Source organism: Harpia harpyja, chromosome 19 (genome assembly GCF_026419915.1).
Source record: "Harpia harpyja isolate bHarHar1 chromosome 19, bHarHar1 primary haplotype, whole genome shotgun sequence".
Taxonomy (NCBI): Eukaryota; Metazoa; Chordata; class Aves; order Accipitriformes; family Accipitridae; genus Harpia; species Harpia harpyja.
In genome coordinates this window covers 6,792,037-6,810,190 of record NC_068958.1, presented here as the reverse complement: position 1 = coordinate 6,810,190, position 18,154 = coordinate 6,792,037, and the positions used below count along the sequence as shown (strand labels likewise).

The 18,154-nt window shown below is 47.0% G+C and overlaps 1 protein-coding gene across 3 annotated transcripts; it reads right to left on the bottom strand.

Moving 5' to 3' along the window:
• Positions 1-170: 170 nt before the first annotated feature.
• On the bottom strand, positions 171-17,951 carry CRAT (carnitine O-acetyltransferase). 3 transcript variants are annotated; one of them, XM_052815452.1, is made up of 15 exons: positions 17,775-17,856; positions 15,297-15,399; positions 13,648-13,911; positions 13,056-13,174; positions 10,797-10,850; positions 9,589-9,754; positions 8,804-8,978; positions 8,135-8,313; positions 6,983-7,083; positions 6,403-6,522; positions 5,763-5,885; positions 5,275-5,410; positions 4,730-4,792; positions 4,065-4,202; positions 171-3,456 (listed from the first exon to the last, which is right to left on the bottom strand). In XM_052815452.1, the coding sequence occupies exons 2-15, from the start codon at positions 15,324-15,326 to the stop codon at positions 3,241-3,243; spliced, it is 1,884 nt and encodes a 627-aa protein (XP_052671412.1). In that variant the 5' UTR covers positions 15,327-15,399; positions 17,775-17,856; the 3' UTR covers positions 171-3,240. The 3 variants fall into 3 exon arrangements, with proteins under 3 accessions (XP_052671412.1, XP_052671410.1, XP_052671411.1); XM_052815450.1 differs by lacking the exon at positions 15,297-15,399 and having other exon boundaries at positions 17,775-17,951; XM_052815451.1 differs by lacking the exon at positions 17,775-17,856 and having other exon boundaries at positions 15,297-17,370.
• Between the last annotated feature and the right edge of the window lie 203 nt (positions 17,952-18,154).

Genomic DNA, 18,154 nt, shown 5'->3' with positions numbered 1-18,154 from the left:
AGCAAATGCTTTCTATTCCTCCCCTGTACTCAAGGGGGCTGGATGGAGATACTAAGACAATAAAAGGAAGGTGACAGAATGCTGTGGTTCACTGTTCTTGCTGTCCCCACACAAACATCCTCCTATAAGGGTAGTTATGTAACTTCTGCAGTGTTTGAGAGATTTAAGCGTTTTTGTAGCACTTACTGTTTATTATGTTTCAGTTTATTCAAAGAACATTTCAAAACTTTGCATGACATGGATTACACTACCTAAACAGTATTTAACACAGCTAACCAGCAAAGCATGCAACACTACCAGGCTGTGTCATAAATTGCACTCATACCCCAAGAGTTATCTGAATATTTTCAGTCTATGCATTTCTTAAACCACTGATTTGGAACAAATAATTTTTCTGGAACTTAAGTTTCTTGTACTTAATGTGCCTTTAAGACAATGAACATCTCTTGATCAAACAATCAGACAATCAGAAACAGGGAGGAGAATAGTATTCAGTAAGTCAACAGCAAAAAAATCAAGAAGGTATGAATCAGAAGGACATCACATTTTAGAACTTGTACAATAAGAAAAGACTTTTTAAAGGAGAAACCTTGTAATGATTTTAGTGTCCTTTCAAGCACTTCAAATTAGCTTCATTCATCTGAATTTCAGTTCTGTGTATCATTAAGGATGCATTAAGTGGTTTATGAATCTTGTATCTCTTTCAGTGTGATAGTCTGCTTCTTGCAGCTGTATTCTGCTGAAGCTAGTGGGATATCCAGAATAGATCAATCCCATCTTCTGAGATACAGTCACAGCAGTGCATACTTCTGCTTAATCTTTAATAGGCACTTTCCTTTGAGAGCCTTCCCCTTTGATGAGACAGCAGTAGAAAAGGGCCAGTCTCAAATACTTAAGTGGCAATACTGTAGCATGAGTGGTTGAAGGCATTGCAGACAGGGAGAAATAACTCATCCCCTAGCAACAGAGGTTGATTCAGTATGGGGGGAGGGTTACTTTGGCAAAAGGAATATTTTTTCAATGTAAAACGCTCCATGAACCCAGATGTTATTCCAGCAAGGTTTGGTCTTTTATGTAGTATTTACACAATCGCTTACACTTTGATAATACTGAGTATCCTCTTGCAGTTTTCAGTCCAGTTCATACAGAGGAGTCAACAGAGCAGGGATGTGTGCTTGCAGGTTTGTAGTGCTCCTATTGGTTTTTTTTTAGATTATCTCACTCCATTCAGGATTCTTCTAAAAGATCAACTAAATCCATGTAGATGATGCGAAAGTGGCAGTTCATACAATCACTGGCTGTGCAGGTGAGTTTCAGTTAAATTTTCCTTTAAGGTTTATTTAGGTATAAGAAGCTTTGAAATAACATCCTTTTAGGAAAAAAATGCAGTAGTGTTGGCTTGTGTCTTTCAAGAAGCAAATTAGAATGATTTTTTTTTTCTTTAAACAGGTTTAGTGCAAACTTCTTCATATATGTTCACCAAGGCACTTTGATCATGTCCCTTGCTGTTCTATGATCAGAAAAGTAGCAATTACGATCAAATATTTCCCTGGTTACAAAACAGGCCATCAGACTCCTAATGCTTCTTGTTTATGGTGATGTCCCAGCAGCCACATCTTGAATGGTGTATAATTCAAATATTAAATTCCTGTTGCAGAAATAGCACTAGAATTCTTCATTACCGTACAGTTTTACTAAATAAAAGTAGAGTCAGGAGCTTGGATTCTGGCAGATTCATTGGAAGTAGTGCTTACAAAAATTCCTATGCTACAATTGTATGTTAATCTATAATCTTCTACTGTCTCAAGTTTGTCAACTGAACATGAAAACACTATCATGAGATCATTCTCTCACAGAATAGAGCTGGCACAAATCTAAGTAACACTGCAGGAAGAAAAAACTCCCAAGAGTGGCAGAAAAGGTGCTGTACTGCTAACTGCAGGAACAATGGCTGCCACAGTGCACAAACATCTACACTGTCCACATGTTCTCAGCCTTCTTCCTGCTTTTCAAGATTTTTCTGCCTTGTTAAAGCAGAGTGATGTGAAAGAAGGGTGATTCTGCAGCTGCTTTTCCTTTGGCTCTAACAGATTTTAACTCTGTGGGCCAGAAATGGAAGTATGTTCTGGAGTTCCTGATCAGAAACATTCTTATTTGTCCACAACTTAGGCATAACATGTTATGCACAAATATGTTGTTTCTGAAGGTAAGGTATAAAACCACATTGGGTTCACATGTGTGCCCTGAAGGAGACTAGGCATGTGGCCTTCTGGCTAGTAAACAGGAGGTCAGCATCTTTTTCTTTTCCTCAATTCCAAAGAAAGGTACAATGAAGCAAGTGTTCTGCTAAATGCATAGGCAATCCCTTCTCATCTCCACAAATGTTAACGTACATAAAGCCAAAGCTAGCAAAACCTGTGTGAGAGAAGTTTTGTAGAAACTTTGTGGGGGAAAGCTTTATGCTGAGCCTGAAGATTAATGGCTAGGACCACAACAGCAAGCTTAACAAAGCCCAAAACAACAACAACAAAAAAACCACCTTACTTCGTAGCAAATGATATTCTGTTGTTAATAGGGTCAGTGCAACAGAAAGGAGAACCCAGCATCCTAAAACAAGGGGAACATTCCTAGGCCTGTAAAGCAGGTAGTGGTTGGAGTGCCTGGGATAAGTAGTGCAGTGCACTCGAACACGACTGGATCTGCTCTGACTTAAGAACTTCTTTCTCCCCTTGCCAAATTTCAACGGTGAAGTTTTGCTGGAGCAGCAGAAAAATCTGTCAGTTCTGAAAGATGCTGTGTTCTTCAGAAGATGAAACCAGCAAAAAGACTTGGTCTTATAGTAGTTCCATCATTATAATAAACATGCCCTGCTTTTCCTGGAGGAGAGCTACCTTCCTCACCAAATGGATTTAGATACTGATAAGGGCTGTGCTTTCTGTATTCCTTTACAGTAAGTTCCATAAAAATCATATTTTAGTCCTCTTTGAGTACAGGAAGGTGTACTTTGCATTGATGGGAGAGGACCAGTCAGTTCTACTTCAGCTTAAGACAGTGTTTCTTCTCACCACAGAGTCTAATATCTGCAGATGACTATTCTGTAACCTCTTGCTGAAAACAAATGGTAGATGCCCTCCTAGGTTCCAGGGCAAGCTGTTCCCTCAATCATTTTCTGAGGAACTGGGAACTTCAGTGTGTGAGGGATAGTCCCTTTAGTTGGGGGTTTTGCATCATGTTTGCCTCTTATAGTTTGGATTTGGGAGTGGACTGGAGCAAGATCCTCATGTCTAGCAGTGCTTTCTCAAGATAATGTGCCATGCGGGCTGCATTTGTGTCAGCACAGCTGTTGAATGCTGAAATTGCAAAGTTGATGTGTTCATCCATAGGGTTGTAACAGATTCCATAGCCATCTGGAACCGCGGGACCAAAACACATCACACAGTCTGTCTTTGCTGGGACCTGTGGAGACAATGCGATTAAAAGCTTCTAACCAGAGAGAAATGTAGCCATCAAATGCTAACAGCTCTGTCAACAGTAGAAGAAACTGCCATCTCATTAAAATGCTCTAGAAGAGGGCCTTTTTGGTCAGACTCACCTACCACCACATGCATGCTGGATTCTACCATTTAGTAGCAAAGTGTTTTCCTATTCATTTGCAAAGGAGTACTTGTCCCCAAGGTAAGCTTGTAATAGGTCACTAACAGAACTCTATTGGTAAAAATCACAGCACAGCAGATGGACATAAAGCTATTCTGGCAGTTAACTTCAATTGATCTCACTTGCATTTAGACACCAAACACTTTTGGTGATCTTGGCTTTGGTTATGCTAGGGTTTTTGTTTGTTTGTTTGTTTTTGTTGTTGTTGTTTTTTTTTTTTACAGGGTTGAGAGGGACTGTAGCAGCTGTAAGATCAGATCTGCGGCTTTATGGAATTGGTAGAAGCCTTAAAAATTTCTGTCCCCAAATGAAGATTAGTTTCTAACATAAGGGAATGAAGGAGAAATGTGGAGAAGGGCAATGAAAAGAAACCAAGAAAGCACTTCTGTCTTTGCTCGGATGAGTCCTACCTGGCTGGTTGAGAGATTGAAGTGCATTGCAACAGCGTATGCTGTGTCCATGAATAGTTCAGGCATGCTCACTAGGTCCTCAATAGCTTGAAGCTTCAAGCCTAAGAGGTGGCGGTCTATTGCATTGCCCCTTATTGCCTGTAAGGAAGGAAGACTAGATGAAAGCCTGTCTAGCAGGCAAGTGAGCAAAACTATCAATTTCTTTGGGTTAAAGAAAAGAACACTTCTAAAAATCTTTAAATGTTTAAAGTTAGAAGGAAACTAGATTTTGCCTTTAGGACCAATAGTCAGTCTTGCTTGTAAGGACTGTGAAATTAAACACACCAGTGGAACCAACCTTACCAGTTCCTGCCTATGGGCTCCCTGTGGTTTAAGGGATCCTCATGCAACTTTGGCATTTATCGGCAACAATGACAGTGAGAACTGAAGCTATATTCATATTTGATTCCCTCCTTTCGGTCAGTCACAAGGGACACTTAAACCACTAGCTAGAGAGAAAGGATTCAGTCTGTGGCCTAGAGCACTGTCAGATCAGTTAGACCTATGCAACAGCACTAACAGCCACATTGCTATGTCAGCAGAGAAAACTCTTCAGGTCTTGACTTTCACCAGAACCCTTATTTGCTAGGTAAAACCCCAAGTCTGGCTGCATAGAGGGCACTCACCATATCAGTGTATTGCCTGTGGGCCTGGGTAGCTCTCCTCAGCAAGTCTGCTTTCTCCTGGTCCTGAGAACACACAGATCTGTCTTAAGTTTTTCTGCAGAATGGAAAACCTCATTTTGGCTGTTCCTCTAGGATGGAGGGCATTTCTGCCTTGTGTGTCTATCGTAGACTAATTTTTAGATTTACTAGATTTAATTTTTAAATAATTTTGTTGGCTGCATTACTTCATTCTGAATGGAGTTCTCCATCCATCAGTAGCAAAACTTAGTTTGAGTAGCTAAACAGACTTCTAGAAGGGACATACTACTTTTTGGTGGGATTAGAAATGTCCATATGTTGTTTCCCAGGCTTTCAATACATGTGAAAGTAAAGCCAAATTAAACTCAAGGTGTGTGACTATACACTCCAAGCAATGTTTTAGCTCAGCTTCATATCAGGTGCAGTTCTGCTTAGCTGAAAGCAGCTGAGACAGGGTTAGCCAAATAAGCAGCTTTCCTCTTTTTCTGGAGTGGAGTCCTTTTACTCCACTTCTTTAGGATCCTCACCGATTTGTCAGGGCTGTCCATTGATTGCACAAACTTAAGAGATTCTACAGAAGTGGAGCGGATGGTGTCTGTGCGGCCCAGGCGGAACATCCTTAGCGATGCACTCTCATATGTGGCACAAACGTGGCCATACATCCTGGAAGATGGAGAAGAAAGTCACAGAAGCGAGTTTGCCCTGGGAGAAATGGCCTCTTGTGAAGCAGAACTGCAGGGAAGGGGAAGATTTTATGGGAGTGAGTCCCACTGACAGCTGACCTCTGATGCTTCCTTACTAGGACTGTACACATACAGAAGGGTAAATCTCACCTGTTGCTTGGCAGTTGCCACAAGTAAAGTCTGCTCTTCAGTCCCAGTGCATGGGGAAAACGTGGGACTTAGAAAGCAGGCCATAGCAGCCTGCGAGAGACTTGTCTCTGCCACCTTTATCAAGCTTACATATTTGAGTCTGATGGTGAACAGGTTGAGAAGCTATCTATTGGTGGTCTTACCTGTAATATGCTAGCTGCAAGGCTAGCTGGATAAAGGCATCGGGACTTATCTTCTCTGACTTGGGGAAGGTTTTCCCAAATTGATGAAAGACCATGACTTTGACATCCAGATCTTCGACCATTCTGCAAAGAAAGAAAGAGGAAATGTTCCTTTGTCTGTTGCTTGTTCTTGTAACATAAAGGTATGGATTTGCTTTCACAAGGCTCAGAGAGAACAGGCTATCTGGATCTGACCTACGCAGGGACAGAGAGCTCCATTACACACAGATTTGTTTGGGCAGCACCACAGAGATGAGCTTTTTCTGGCCACTGCTGAAAATCTTCACCAGGTTAGATGGGCTTGTGTGTGTATATGTGTTTATGCTCCAGTATCCCTAGTTAGATCCACTAAAGCCTTGCTCTTTCTCAGTAAATGGGATGAATCAGTAATTACCCCTTTCCAGCACCTTTGACTTTATTCCTGGCAGGTGGCTTTAGTATGCTTTTCAGCTAGGTTCAATGCTGTTGACCCAAGAAGTCACTGGGAAAACTCCCTGGCTGCAGTGGGGGAAGCCTCATTTAAACCACTGTCATGTTCCAAAGGGGGACATGAATTACTCCCTCAGTCACTCACCAGACCCCTCCACTGCTTTGTACTTACATGTTGAGGTTCTGCTTTGCCTTCTCTATGTCATTCTTGATTTCTGGGGTGATGTTAAACCGCAGCTTTTTAGGCATTGGCAAAGGAATCATGGGCGATCTTACCAGCTCAGGTTTCTTCCTGCATAGAGAAATGATTATGTTTAACCCGACCTTGAACATGAGGCTCAGCTAAGCACACCAGAACCTGAGTGGAAATGCACAGGAGATCCTCCCTAACACCTTGTGACGCTAGTCAGAGGCTGAAAAATTCTTCACAGTGCCATTACAGCGTTTTTTGAAGGGTACAAATGAAATGTCTTCCATGCCTTCTGCCCAAAAGAAACACCTCTCCCAGGCAAAAGTCCTGTTTGAACAGTGCAATTCCCTGAGAATGGAAGCAGCAGCAAAACTTACCAGAGTAGCTCAACCACTTAATTCTCATCACGAATACAAGAACTGCAATACCTAATTAGCATACCACTACCCTTCCTCCAGAACAAGTTCCTAGGGGGTGAGCTGTGAAGAGGCATGTTCTTGGGGAGCAGGTGGTTTAAAACCTATCTCAAATGCTGAGAAAAATTAGAGGAGGCAGGACTCACGTGTACTCCACGATGTGATCCAGAAGAGCGACAATGGGTGGGCCTTCTGAGGGAGCATGCTCATATACAAGACCACAGGAACCATCTTCAGCAATGATGAACTATGGGAGAAGCACGAGAGGACAGTGTTGAAGACAGACATCCAGTGTCTGAAGCAGGAGCTATCCAGAGAGATGTTAGTATCTCACTGCTCTGTATCAGAATGGACAGTGATCCTATCCTTGCACACTGGAAAGGTACCACAAAGGTCTCATTTAGCAGAACAACAGTGGAAGCCTTTCAGCAGGCTTAGAAGATCTGACAGCACTGTTACAGTTTTGCAAAATTAACTGGATAAGAGTGTGCTGTGCCTGATAGACATATTGGTGTGGTCAGTGTCCTGGCAATACAGAGTGGTTCAATGGTTTTGATTTACTTAGATGCACACATAATACAGGAATAATATCATGTGCTGGCTTACCCTTACTTTTCAGTTAGCTGGAACATCTAAGCATTATCCGATCAATGAAGAGTTCCAAATAGGAACAAAATAGCTGAAAACATTATGAAGAGTTCAGCAGATACGAGAAGAATCTTTTAAAGCACTACTGCTACTATCCACAAGCCAGGGTATACCAACTAATGAAGGAGAAGCTCGAATAGCAGCTGCTGTTGAAGGCTCTTGACAAGACTGAATGGAGAAGAGATCAGACGGATGCCATGGGATGGCAGCTTATGTTTGAAAAAACAAAACAAAAAGCCATTGGGCAGCTTCTGGCAGAAACAGGAAAAGTGACAAGCCTAGAGGAGATACAAGGAACAGACCTCCCTACGTTTGGGCTGCCTCCAAGCAGAGGCGGCATTGTTCACCGCAGGCAGAAAATTGATTTACAAGGAACACAAAGAACCACTACACTGAATAAATGTGGGCAGATGCAGTAAAAGAAACAAAAATCCTGAGGCAGGAATGAGTGCTTGTGATGACTGCAAGGGAAACCATAGGATCTCATACTGTCAGCCACCACACCTTGTCTCCCCTATTTCTCCACTCTCTTGATACGAGGAAAACTTTCCTGCAACAGGTTTCTGGGATTTCTTGGACCTTTGTAGTCTCAGGAGAAAGCATCTCCTCCAGAGCCATGTCTTCAGGATCTTTAGAACATCAGCACTTACTTGAAGCGTTTTGTCGAACCATCGGTTCCCACTGTTCCAGCGACTGCCTCCACCGTGCAGCATCTGAGCAGCCACACGGCTCTTGTAGATGTCCTCAGACACCCGTGGCATAGGCGCATCAAGGCAGACAGTGCAAATGCTCTTCTCAATTGTACGCACAGATTCCTTATTGGTCTTATCTGGGAGAGAAATGAACAGCAAATAAGGAAGGGGAGTTGGAAAACTTGCATTTTAATTGGAGGGAGACTGAAATTTGAAAGAGCAGGTTTGAAGGACCCAGTGTTGGATTCCCACTGTACCTCAATGCAGTACTGGTCATTTAGGGGTGTATGCAGTTATTAAAATTGTAGCCAGCTGGTTTGTTACAGGTGTGAGCATGCTGCATTCACCCTCCTTTTTTCATGTTTCTTACATCCCACCCATCTGCAAGGCAACAAACTCTAGGATTTCAGGTCTAACAAACCAAGCTGTGGACTTCACCTGTGTACCTTCCAAACCAAAAATAACAATACTTTGCAATGAAATCAGGTTGCTGCTTTGAGGTGGAAAGCTCATGTTCTCTGTCCAGAACAAGCTTCCAAAGGAAAGAACTGAGCAGAGCACAGCAGTGAGGTTAGTAGTTCAAGCATTCGTGGTTGTTAGCATTTGCATGTTAGGGGCTCTACAGACCTTTCAGAAGGTTATTGTAGGCTTTTGCCCAGCTGTTTCGGTGGTTGGTGGTGAGGATCCCAATAGGTTCTTTGTTTGTTTGGAGGGAGGTGTTCCATATCTTCTCCAGCTGAATGAAGAGCTGATCAGTGGTAAGGGGACTTCCGTCACTGTTGTAAACATCCAGCTCAAAGAACTGAAGGTGAGAAGAGTGGACAAGGACAGAGACAGAATGTGAGAGATCTTTATTGTCCAGCCTCAGAAACAGGGAACAGCCACTTTGAGAAGGTAAGACCCGACCTAAGAACTCAGCCTGTAAGCAGACCTTCAAAGGATGCTCAGAATTGAGAGACCCAAGTCCAACTTCCCTTGCAGGGCATAAATACAGTCCAGGTTTTAAGAAGCTCAGAAGCCATGGTAATAAGGGCCAAAACACATGAGGAATTCCTATTTCCATTCAGGAATTCCTCATTCCTGAATGAGACTCAGCTGTGGTGGTAGGGTTTGTTATGCAATTTCCACTTGCAATTTCCAATTCCAGACATGATCTCTGGGCTTTGAGAGGAACTGCAGGGACAAGAAACAGGAAGAGAGCATTTTTCTGCCTCACAGTCTGTTGCTCGCACACAGCAATCCCAGCTATTGGCCAGCTAAAGCCAAAGGGGATAATGGGAGCAGGAATGAATCCCCGGTGAGGCAAACCTTGCAGGCAGAGACTTTCTGTTGTTCCCTTTCCTCTGGACTACAGCTAGCTGAAAGGGACACCTGCATCTAAACAAACCTTGAAAGCTCAGCAGCTGCCATACCTGGAAGTTGTGAACCACTGTGATGTGTCTGGACTGCTTTTTGCCTTTGGCATAGTTGACAATGGAGTCCCGCTTGGGCCCAGGAATGCGGCAGGATGAGAGGATCTGGTAGTACTGGTTCATGCAGAGGGGCTTCCCACCCAGGTACTCCACTGGAAGGGTCTCACTGGAGACACAGCAAGGTAAGGAGGAAGGGGGAGAGAAAACAGATCAGTGAGAAGGCCTGCACTCCCCATACAAGACAGGCATAGGCTCAGCCATGCAGCTGCTGTCACTCACTCCAGCAATACCTAAACATGTTGGTGCTGATGGTATAAAAGAAGGGGCTGCCCTTACCCATTCCTACCAGCTTTCTTAGTAGGGGCTACAAAAAAAATGTCTGTTTGCTGGCCTTTCATTTGGGAAGGGGAAAGCCACTATCCTCTCTGTAACACCAGAAAAATAAATCTCTGGACCTACTATATAGCTTAGCATACACCATGCTGTCTGCAGAGAAGAATCCAGGGCACAATATACTGGGAGATGTATTGTTTCCTGTGAAATGGCAGAAAGAGGTTTTCAGCTGTAATTTTGAGTGGTGAGTGTCTGATGTGCTATCTATGACTCACGAACTAGATAGACTGGGACTCAATCAATCACTTGAGCAGTCATATTCCAACTACCCTTCTCATAGCTGGCCCTGAGCCTTGTCTGAATTTGGATGTAAAGGTGTGATGTTGGTAATGTGTTGGTAAACATATTTTTGGAATATAAATAAGGCATGGTCAGCAGAGGTTTGTTGGTGATCAGAAGAAAAAGAGTAGGGAGGAGCAAATTTCTCCAGAGCTCATCCCATCTAGCTGGGAGATGAGAAACACCAGAAACCCAAAACGAGAGAAACAAATTCCTGCTGCCTGAGCTGTAACTTGTTCTGTGCGCAAACAAAAGCATGTAGCTCCACAGGACTGTCAGTCAGGCTCACTCCCTCTAAGCACATACATGTGCCAATGAAAGTATTAAGTTAAACAACATGAAGAAAGAAAAGTAAATTTGCTTTTTCCCAGTGGTGGTGACCTTAGCAGTAAGCAGTGATGTTGATTACAATATCTCTTTTCAGATATGTGCTGTCTTCTCTTGCCTTTCTATTTGGAAGGGAGATTTACTGACTAGGCTGAGCCTTGCTATGACAGTAAAGGACACATGAGAAGTCAGGAGGGTCGCTCACTCACTTGTCAATCATGGTCTTGAAATCCAGGATGCCCTCGATCAGCTTGGCAGCAAACCTGGAAAAATATCAAATGTAACAAGTTGAGATTCAAACACAGAACATCTGGGGCTGAGGAGCTAGCTAAGGAGGGCTAGCAGAGCTTCTCTCTGCTCCTTAGAAAGTGCAGCCTTTCTGCCAAGTCCCTATTGTGCCCATCTCTGGTTAGTTGATACAGCCACTCTGGGGCTGTGATTTCAGATTGCTGGATAGTCCTACCATGTAGCACTTTTTTATGTATCTTACTGTATAACCAAGGAACTCTGGACAACTTTCAAGAAAGCAGGGTTCAGTCCAGATGTATATATAAATGACCCTCTCACAGCAGCATTTGTTACTGACATGTTGAGATTTTATCACATCCTAGTTCTGTCTTAGCATTAAAACAGCACCAAGAAAAGGGGATTTCTGCCTTTCCCTGGCCAGGGGCCACTTCTGAGTTTCAAGCCAAGATGCAGCTGTATCTCCCTGCATCCAAGACTCACCACTGCCCGCTTAGTTCCTACCCAATGAATGTTCTGCTGCTAATGCAACACTTAAGAGCGTTCCTCTGACACTGAGGGATCTGAAACAAATGCAGACATGCTGCGTGCTGACACTGAGGTGGTGTGTTTACCAGGATCAACATAAGCACTGCCAATGCCAACTCCCAGCAGGGAGGGAGGCTGTGACAAGCCACATCAAACAGCTTAGCTGGGAGTGACAGGTTGGCCTGCTCTGAGCTGGGAGCTCCCACCCATGCATGGGAGGAAGGGGGCAGGAGGTCACTGTGACAAGAGGTTGCAGTCAGCTGAGCTTCAAAGGCTTTAAAGTGGTGCGAGCATTTGGCATTTGCAGGCAGTGTCATCTAGATTTGCTCAGCCTACCCATCCCTAGTAAAGATCTAAGGACATAACTCCAAGAACCTAATGGCTGTTAAACAAATAAGATGTCCTGCAAAGTAGTTTTCAATGAAAATTTCCCAGCCTTATTGCAAAATGTGAGGAAGTAAAACAGCTGGGAAACAACAGTGAGAGAGCCTATGTTCCTTTTCAGAGAGCAAACAGCCTGGGAGCAGAGTTAGGGCTTGAGGGGGAGGGGTTAGTTGACTTGTTTTCAGCCAGCAGTGTTGCCAGATTAAGGAATGGAGAACTCCACCTTCTAAACTTGCCTCCTGGCTCCTGAAGCTTTAGTGTCAAGCCATGCTGTCGAACTTCCTTCTGCAGCCACAAATTGTACAAACACGCATTTAGGTTCTATTTTACATGGGAGCCCAGATTCTTATGCAGCTGCTCAATTCCATTGTTGGGGCACTGGTAGTGCTCCAGATCTTATCTTCTATTTGGATTACTTAAGAGTGAATAATATGAGAGAGAGAGGTTTCAAAGATGTTTGTCTAGTCCTGCACTGTCCCCATAAGGCTCACCCTCTGCACCTCTGCTTAGGTGTACCCAAGGGAGTGGAAGGGAGGATTTGTTCTCAGCCTCACTGCTCCCCTGGTTGTACTTTTGATCTGCCAGAGCAGTGATGACTAGTAACTCTGTATAAAGGTCAATGCTAAAGCTTTGCAGGTGGATTTAACACACTGGTAGTGGTGGTTAAAAATTAAAGGCAGACCACAAGGAAGAGAGGACATGGCAGGGTTTGATTGCAAGGAAAAGCTTAGAATGCAGAGGCTGGTCACTGTTAAGTTTCCCAAACCATAAATCACAAGTGAAATGATACAGAAGGGGCCAGTCCCCTGCAGGAACAGGCTGAATGACAGTCCCTGCAGCAGGCTCCCCCATCTCTATAAACTAGCAAACTCCAGAGGCATTTCTGGTGGGTCTCCCTTACATGCCTGGGCTACTTTTTATGCCTCCTTCAACTGCACACGCAATCTTAGTGCTTCTTAGTCTTTAGGGTGTCAGATATATCCTCACAGTGCCTCCAGCCAGTGATTTGGCCATCTTGCAATGAAGATCTGTGCTAGAGCAAAGACTGAAACGTAGGTTTTTAGTCCCTGTTTAGTACCTGAACCACTGGACTCCTTGGTTTTCCCCCCTTGATGAAATATTTAGTCTGGTGCAACCAGGAGTTTCCTAACAGCCTGGCAGCCTTTCTTTATCTGCACAGCACAAACAGCTATCAAACTTGGGGACCACATGTTAATTGCTCTCCCAATCGGCCTACACACCCTCCTCCCTGTACAGCAGAGATAGCTCATCCCATCTGAAACCTAGGGGAAGGTAGAAGAGGACTTTACCTGAGCTGACCTTGTCGATCCAGAAAATCCTGCTTAGGTAAAACCACACCTGGGCTGGAGTGGACCACAACTGGCAGGCGATACTCCAGGTAAGCTGTCTTCAGCCACCAGTCTGAGAGCTGGGACGGAGAAAGGCAACAGGCATGGCATCTGCTGCTGTTTGACCCAAGCCCGGCTGAACGGTCTCAGCATCCTGCCCCCAGTTCTGTCCCACACTTTGCAAACAAACTGTTCGGGTTTTATGCTTTGCACATGGAATGGTAGATGGGGAATTGAGCAAGGCAGTGGGGGCTCTTGGTGCAGGGCTTGAGCAGAGGGTTTCCTTCAACTTCTTGGGGCAGCTGTGTGATGCTAACAGGTTAGAGGCTTCAGCGGCCACAGACAGGGTCAGTGACTCCCTGTTCTGCCATAAATCTGCTCACCCAAGTCCTGGTGAAGAGCTTGCACAGCTCAGGGAGGTCAGCAGCAGACTGGTCATGAAGGTGATGCCATAAAAACACAGGTGTCAGTGGATGCAACCAGGACATTGGAGAGGTGTGCGTCAGACCTCCACCCTCCCTAACCAGAGCCTGGGGCCAGAGTCCCAACCTACCCAGTTCTCTGTTTTCTTGGCTCTTCTCTCCAGGCCTTTCTGCAGCCTCTCCCCGACGCCTCCTGGCTTGCGGAACTCAGCCACCAGCTCCTGCGTGTGGTTCAGCTCCTCCTCGCTGATGATGGGCTGCAGAGCCAGCAGGTAGCGGTCCAGTGTTTGCTGGAGCGGTGGCACAGGGAGATGGGGCAATGCTTCCTGATGAAGTTGGAATCTGCCTGGGATCTTGCCTAAAGCTGTCGGCTTCAGCAGGCCGTAGGGCCTGGCCTGCAAAGCACAGAGCAAATGTTGAGACAAAACTTCCCCCTGATGTGCACAAGGTAGCAAATAACCTGGATCTGGGAGTCTCCATCCCAACCTCTCTGAGGGCACACAGATGTCTCAGCATGGGAGCAGAGCACCCAAAGCGCAAACGCAAGGCGCAGGTCTACTGATAGCATGCTAGAGACAGTTGTAGGATATCCAGAAAAGCTGAGAAACTTGATCTCCCAAAATACTGATTCTCAGCTCATCAGAGGAAATGCTGCCAGGATAATGACATCTCACTCTCTAGGCACCTTCCAGCTAAGAGTCTCCATGCGTTCAACAAAGTCAAACCCTTCCATCCCACGGTAAGTGGGAAGAAAGTAAGTTGTGAAAGAAATATTCATCTTATGTACTGTCAGAAACTGTTTCATGACTTCTTACAACAACGTAAGGCTCGAAAGTTAAGCAGAACCCTTATGCCAAATCAAACTGCCCTTTTGGCTTTGAGGAGGCAGAATTTAGGCGAGTTTGGGGCAGGATTAAAATGCCTCTTCTCTGACTGGCCAGGGATCGTACGTCACCAGCGATGGTCAGGGAAGGACTGGCTGTGATGTCTAGGCCTTGGAGCAATGCTCCTTTACGCTGGTGAACCTCCCAGTTACTGGAGGACCCAGCTATATTAAGAGAACCTCTATCCAGTTGTACCAGTATGGGACTGGCCAAATTACAGGAGTCTTTGGAGAGGGAAGAGGGAGAGCTGTTCAGGAAATTGTGGGTGATGCCAACAGGCTCCTGGGATCTGACGGGGTCATGTGGGAATAAAAGCCTTAGAAAGCACTGTACCATTTCCCCGGGCAGAGAAATGAAACAGAGCAAACCCAACTGATAACCAGGAAATTAACTTGCCAGTTTTCTCCCAAAAGAATAACAACATCCTCTTGGGTGAACAGGGTTGGACATCCTTCAGCTTGAAGATGTTTAAATTGTATCTTAAAGGTTTTTAGTTCCCTCTGCTCCTCGCCCTCTATTGGATCTACTGAATCAGACACTCTCCTACAGGACTCCGGACTTTGCATCGTCAGCGTATGGAGGATGCAAAGCCAGTGAGAACATGCCCTTTGATTTCCAAGGCAATGAGAAAATAGCTGTCCCACCACCTCCTCCCACCAGTTAAGCACAGAGAAGAAGAAAGAGCTAAATCTGCAAGGTGACAAAGCCTCTGTGTGGTGCTGAGCCCCCAGAGAAAATGCCCTATGCTCTTTGTAGGACCTGGCAAGAACTATGAGATCGAGGTTTAGAAAAGGAATGTTAAAAATAAGAGAAGGGGGAATTACTGAAGCATGAAAGAAGAGTGGGGCTGGGAAGAAATGAAGGGTGTTAATCATGGCAGTGTGGGCATACTGTACCTTCTCCGCTTGCTTCTGCTTCCTATCCATGGCTGGTAGGACAGAAAAGATCGTAAACCTCTCCCTCGGCCTGTCTCGGTTTCCTCTTCCACCTGACAATGTGCTGCCCGTGCAGGGCATCACCTCATTAGCGAACTGCCACATGACTGCTCTGATCAGAGGGCTCAAGGCCAGACACAGGCCTGGGAGAGGATGGGGTAATCAGATCAACAGGTTGCGTCAACTGCCATGAAGGTGTCTTTCTGGGAAGTCCCCCCGTGGCCACTGACTGTCAGCCCTGCATTGCCCAGTCGGTGCTTGCTGATCAATACTGTGTGGGCAGAGTCTCTCTCCGATCAATAGCTCTGGGCCTCCAGCCATGGCAGAAGTGAAGGTGCTGGGGACGTCGTTCCCTCAGCCTTTGCCTGGACCATGAAACTACAGCGGCCATTGTGAGAGAAGCCTGAACATCAGGCAGGGGAGACTCCAATTTACATCCTGGAAGCAGGTGACACTGTGGGCTGTCACCAGATGGGACAAGCTGCAGGGAGGACTTATGCGGGTGATGGGGAATTTAGTCCCTTTGCTCAGGCAAAGGTGGCCAGAGGGTGTCAGATGAGGACAGCTCTCCAGTAGGAGCTGGACAGTGACCCAGCATCACTGTAGGTGATGGCAGGATTAATTGGAGATGGGAGAAAATTCAGTTTGGGGCTAAAGACAGTATCCTAACTGCCCTCACACTCCACGTGTGTGCGGTCATTATTGCAAGCTGAGACTTTGAGTAGTTCTGGGTTGTCAACCCTTAAAAAAAAAAAAAAGTTATCTCCAAAGCAGGGCAACAACAGAACTGTGCAGTCCCAAGGAAAATCACCCCCTCCTTCATGTCAGTCTAATAGATTGAGGGGCAGACAAGCATAGTCTTCTACATAGCTAAGATCAAGTATGATGATTCCAAATGGTTTCAGATTTTCCCTGGGGTAACAGTGAAAATCCCAAACCAAATTAATTGAAAACACTGCATGTTAAAACGTGGAGTGGATTTGTATCTTTCCTCTTTTATGTCCTCTGCTTGTTTGGTTTGAGGTCAAACTCAAGTGTTTGGTGGGAGGATGAATAGCGATCACAGCTGAACAGAGGAGGCAGCTGGCAGCAAGTAGAGCAAACAATCCACCTTTCCCCACAAGCAACAGGGAAAACGAACACCAACGGAGAGCGGGGCATGCAGACATGGCCAGCTTGTGGGCTGGCATTGCTCCTGAGCCACGTTCCAACACAGCAGATGACCTTTTCCAGAGCCTGCAAAGCTGGTGGGAAATCTACCTGTAGCCTGGGGCTGGGATACAGGAGGAATTTCAGAGGAGTGTCTGATTCCCCACACGGCCACAACATTTAGGGTCAGATGACAGAGGTTTGTCTTTTTCTTTTATTTTTAAATTAGAAGCTGCAGAACCCCTCAAGCTCAGAGACAACCAGTCCTGCCTGGCCTCTCAGAAAGTGTCTCCGGGAGTGAATCCATCATGTCATCCCGCTCTGCCTCCTCCTCTCTGTGATCTGTCAGTGTCTGCAATAAACAGTTGCTAAGACCAGACGCGGGGCTGACAGCTCTGCTGCGTACGTAGCCTTCCCCCTGCTCGCAGTGAAAGGCACGTTTTAAAGGCGAAGCCTGCAGCTACAGACAGCTGCTTCTTGGGCTTCCCTCGCTCCTGACCAGCCACGGCCAGCATCCACCTTCCCTGCTGTCGTCCAGCCCCAAGCCGTCCAGCTCTGGTGAATGCTCCAGCACGCAGTGCTCCCTCAAGGCACGCAAAGAAACCAAGCCAGCTTGGAAGATGAACTTCAGCAGCATCCCTCCCCGTCATCCCGGGATAAGCAGCGCTCTCACGGCTCCCCACCGGTGGCGAAGACCCTTCCAGCCCTCCTCACAACCAGGATCCTCGTCCGAGAGAAACGCATGCCTGCAGTGCGCCTTAATCACCGTCCTTATGGCCCTAACGAAGGCAGCCGTGCTTCTCCTCCGGGTTTAGGAGCGGTGCCGGACCCCGACAGCAGCAATAGCACGGAACCGGGTCAGGGTGGCCCTTCGTGCTGGAGCTTTGCGGAGCCATCTCCTCCCCTGCCCTTCTAAACTCCTCCCGGCAGCTCGAACCGGCAGACTGGGGCTGGCGGAGGCCTCCCCCGGCGGCACCGGCCCGTGACCACCCCTGCGGCGGGGCCATGGCGCAGGCCCCCGCCCCGGCCGCTGCTGACCGCCGGCGGTTCCTGCCCCTAATCGAGGCCCGGGGATGGCCGAGGGCCGTGTGCCGCCTGCCCGGCGAAAGCCCCCGGGGCCACCCGGTCACCGCCAGCCCCCTCCCTCCGGGTCCGCTGTCGCGGGTGGCGCGGCCCGGCCGACATCTCACCCCCCCCCCCCCCCCCCCCCCCCCCCGCCGCGTCCCGGGACTGGCTGGAGCCCCCCTCCACCACCACCCGGTGTCCCCTCGGAGCGCGGCTGGCACTTACCACAGCCCTCGTCACGAAGGCCAGCATGGCTCCGCGCCCGCCCGCGGCCCCGGCCGCCGCCCGCCGCAAGGACACCGGCCGCCGCCGCCGCCCCGCTCGGCCGCCAGGGGGCGGGGCCCTCCCCGCCGCCATCTTGGAGCGGGGCGAAGCCCGCGCCGCCATCTTGGGGAAGGGCAGGGTCCCGCTGGGAGGGGAAGGAGCGCCGGTGTCGGAGCGGGGATGCGGCTCCTCTGTCAGCTGCCTTCTCCGGGAGTTGGTGAGAAGAGTCCTTCTGCTCGTCGAGGCGCGCCTCCTCTCCTCTCTCCTCCCCGCACAACCACACCTCGCGGCGCCACAGCGCCCCGCACAAATATGGCCGCCCCGCGGTCCTGTGTGGCAGA

Excerpts from the sequence above, each read along its gene's own strand:
- CRAT (XM_052815450.1), bottom strand. The coding sequence starts at position 17,936 with ATGGCGGCGCGGGCTTCGCCCCGCTCCAAGATGGCGGCGGGGAGGGCC. Across the intron at positions 8,314-8,803 it reads CTACAATAACCTTCTGAAAG|ATAAGACCAATAAGGAATCT; the intron begins GTCTGTAGAGCC and ends TTTCTCTCCCAG. Across the intron at positions 4,203-4,729 it reads ACAGGCAATACACTGATATG|GCAATAAGGGGCAATGCAAT; the intron begins GTGAGTGCCCTC and ends CCTTCCTTACAG.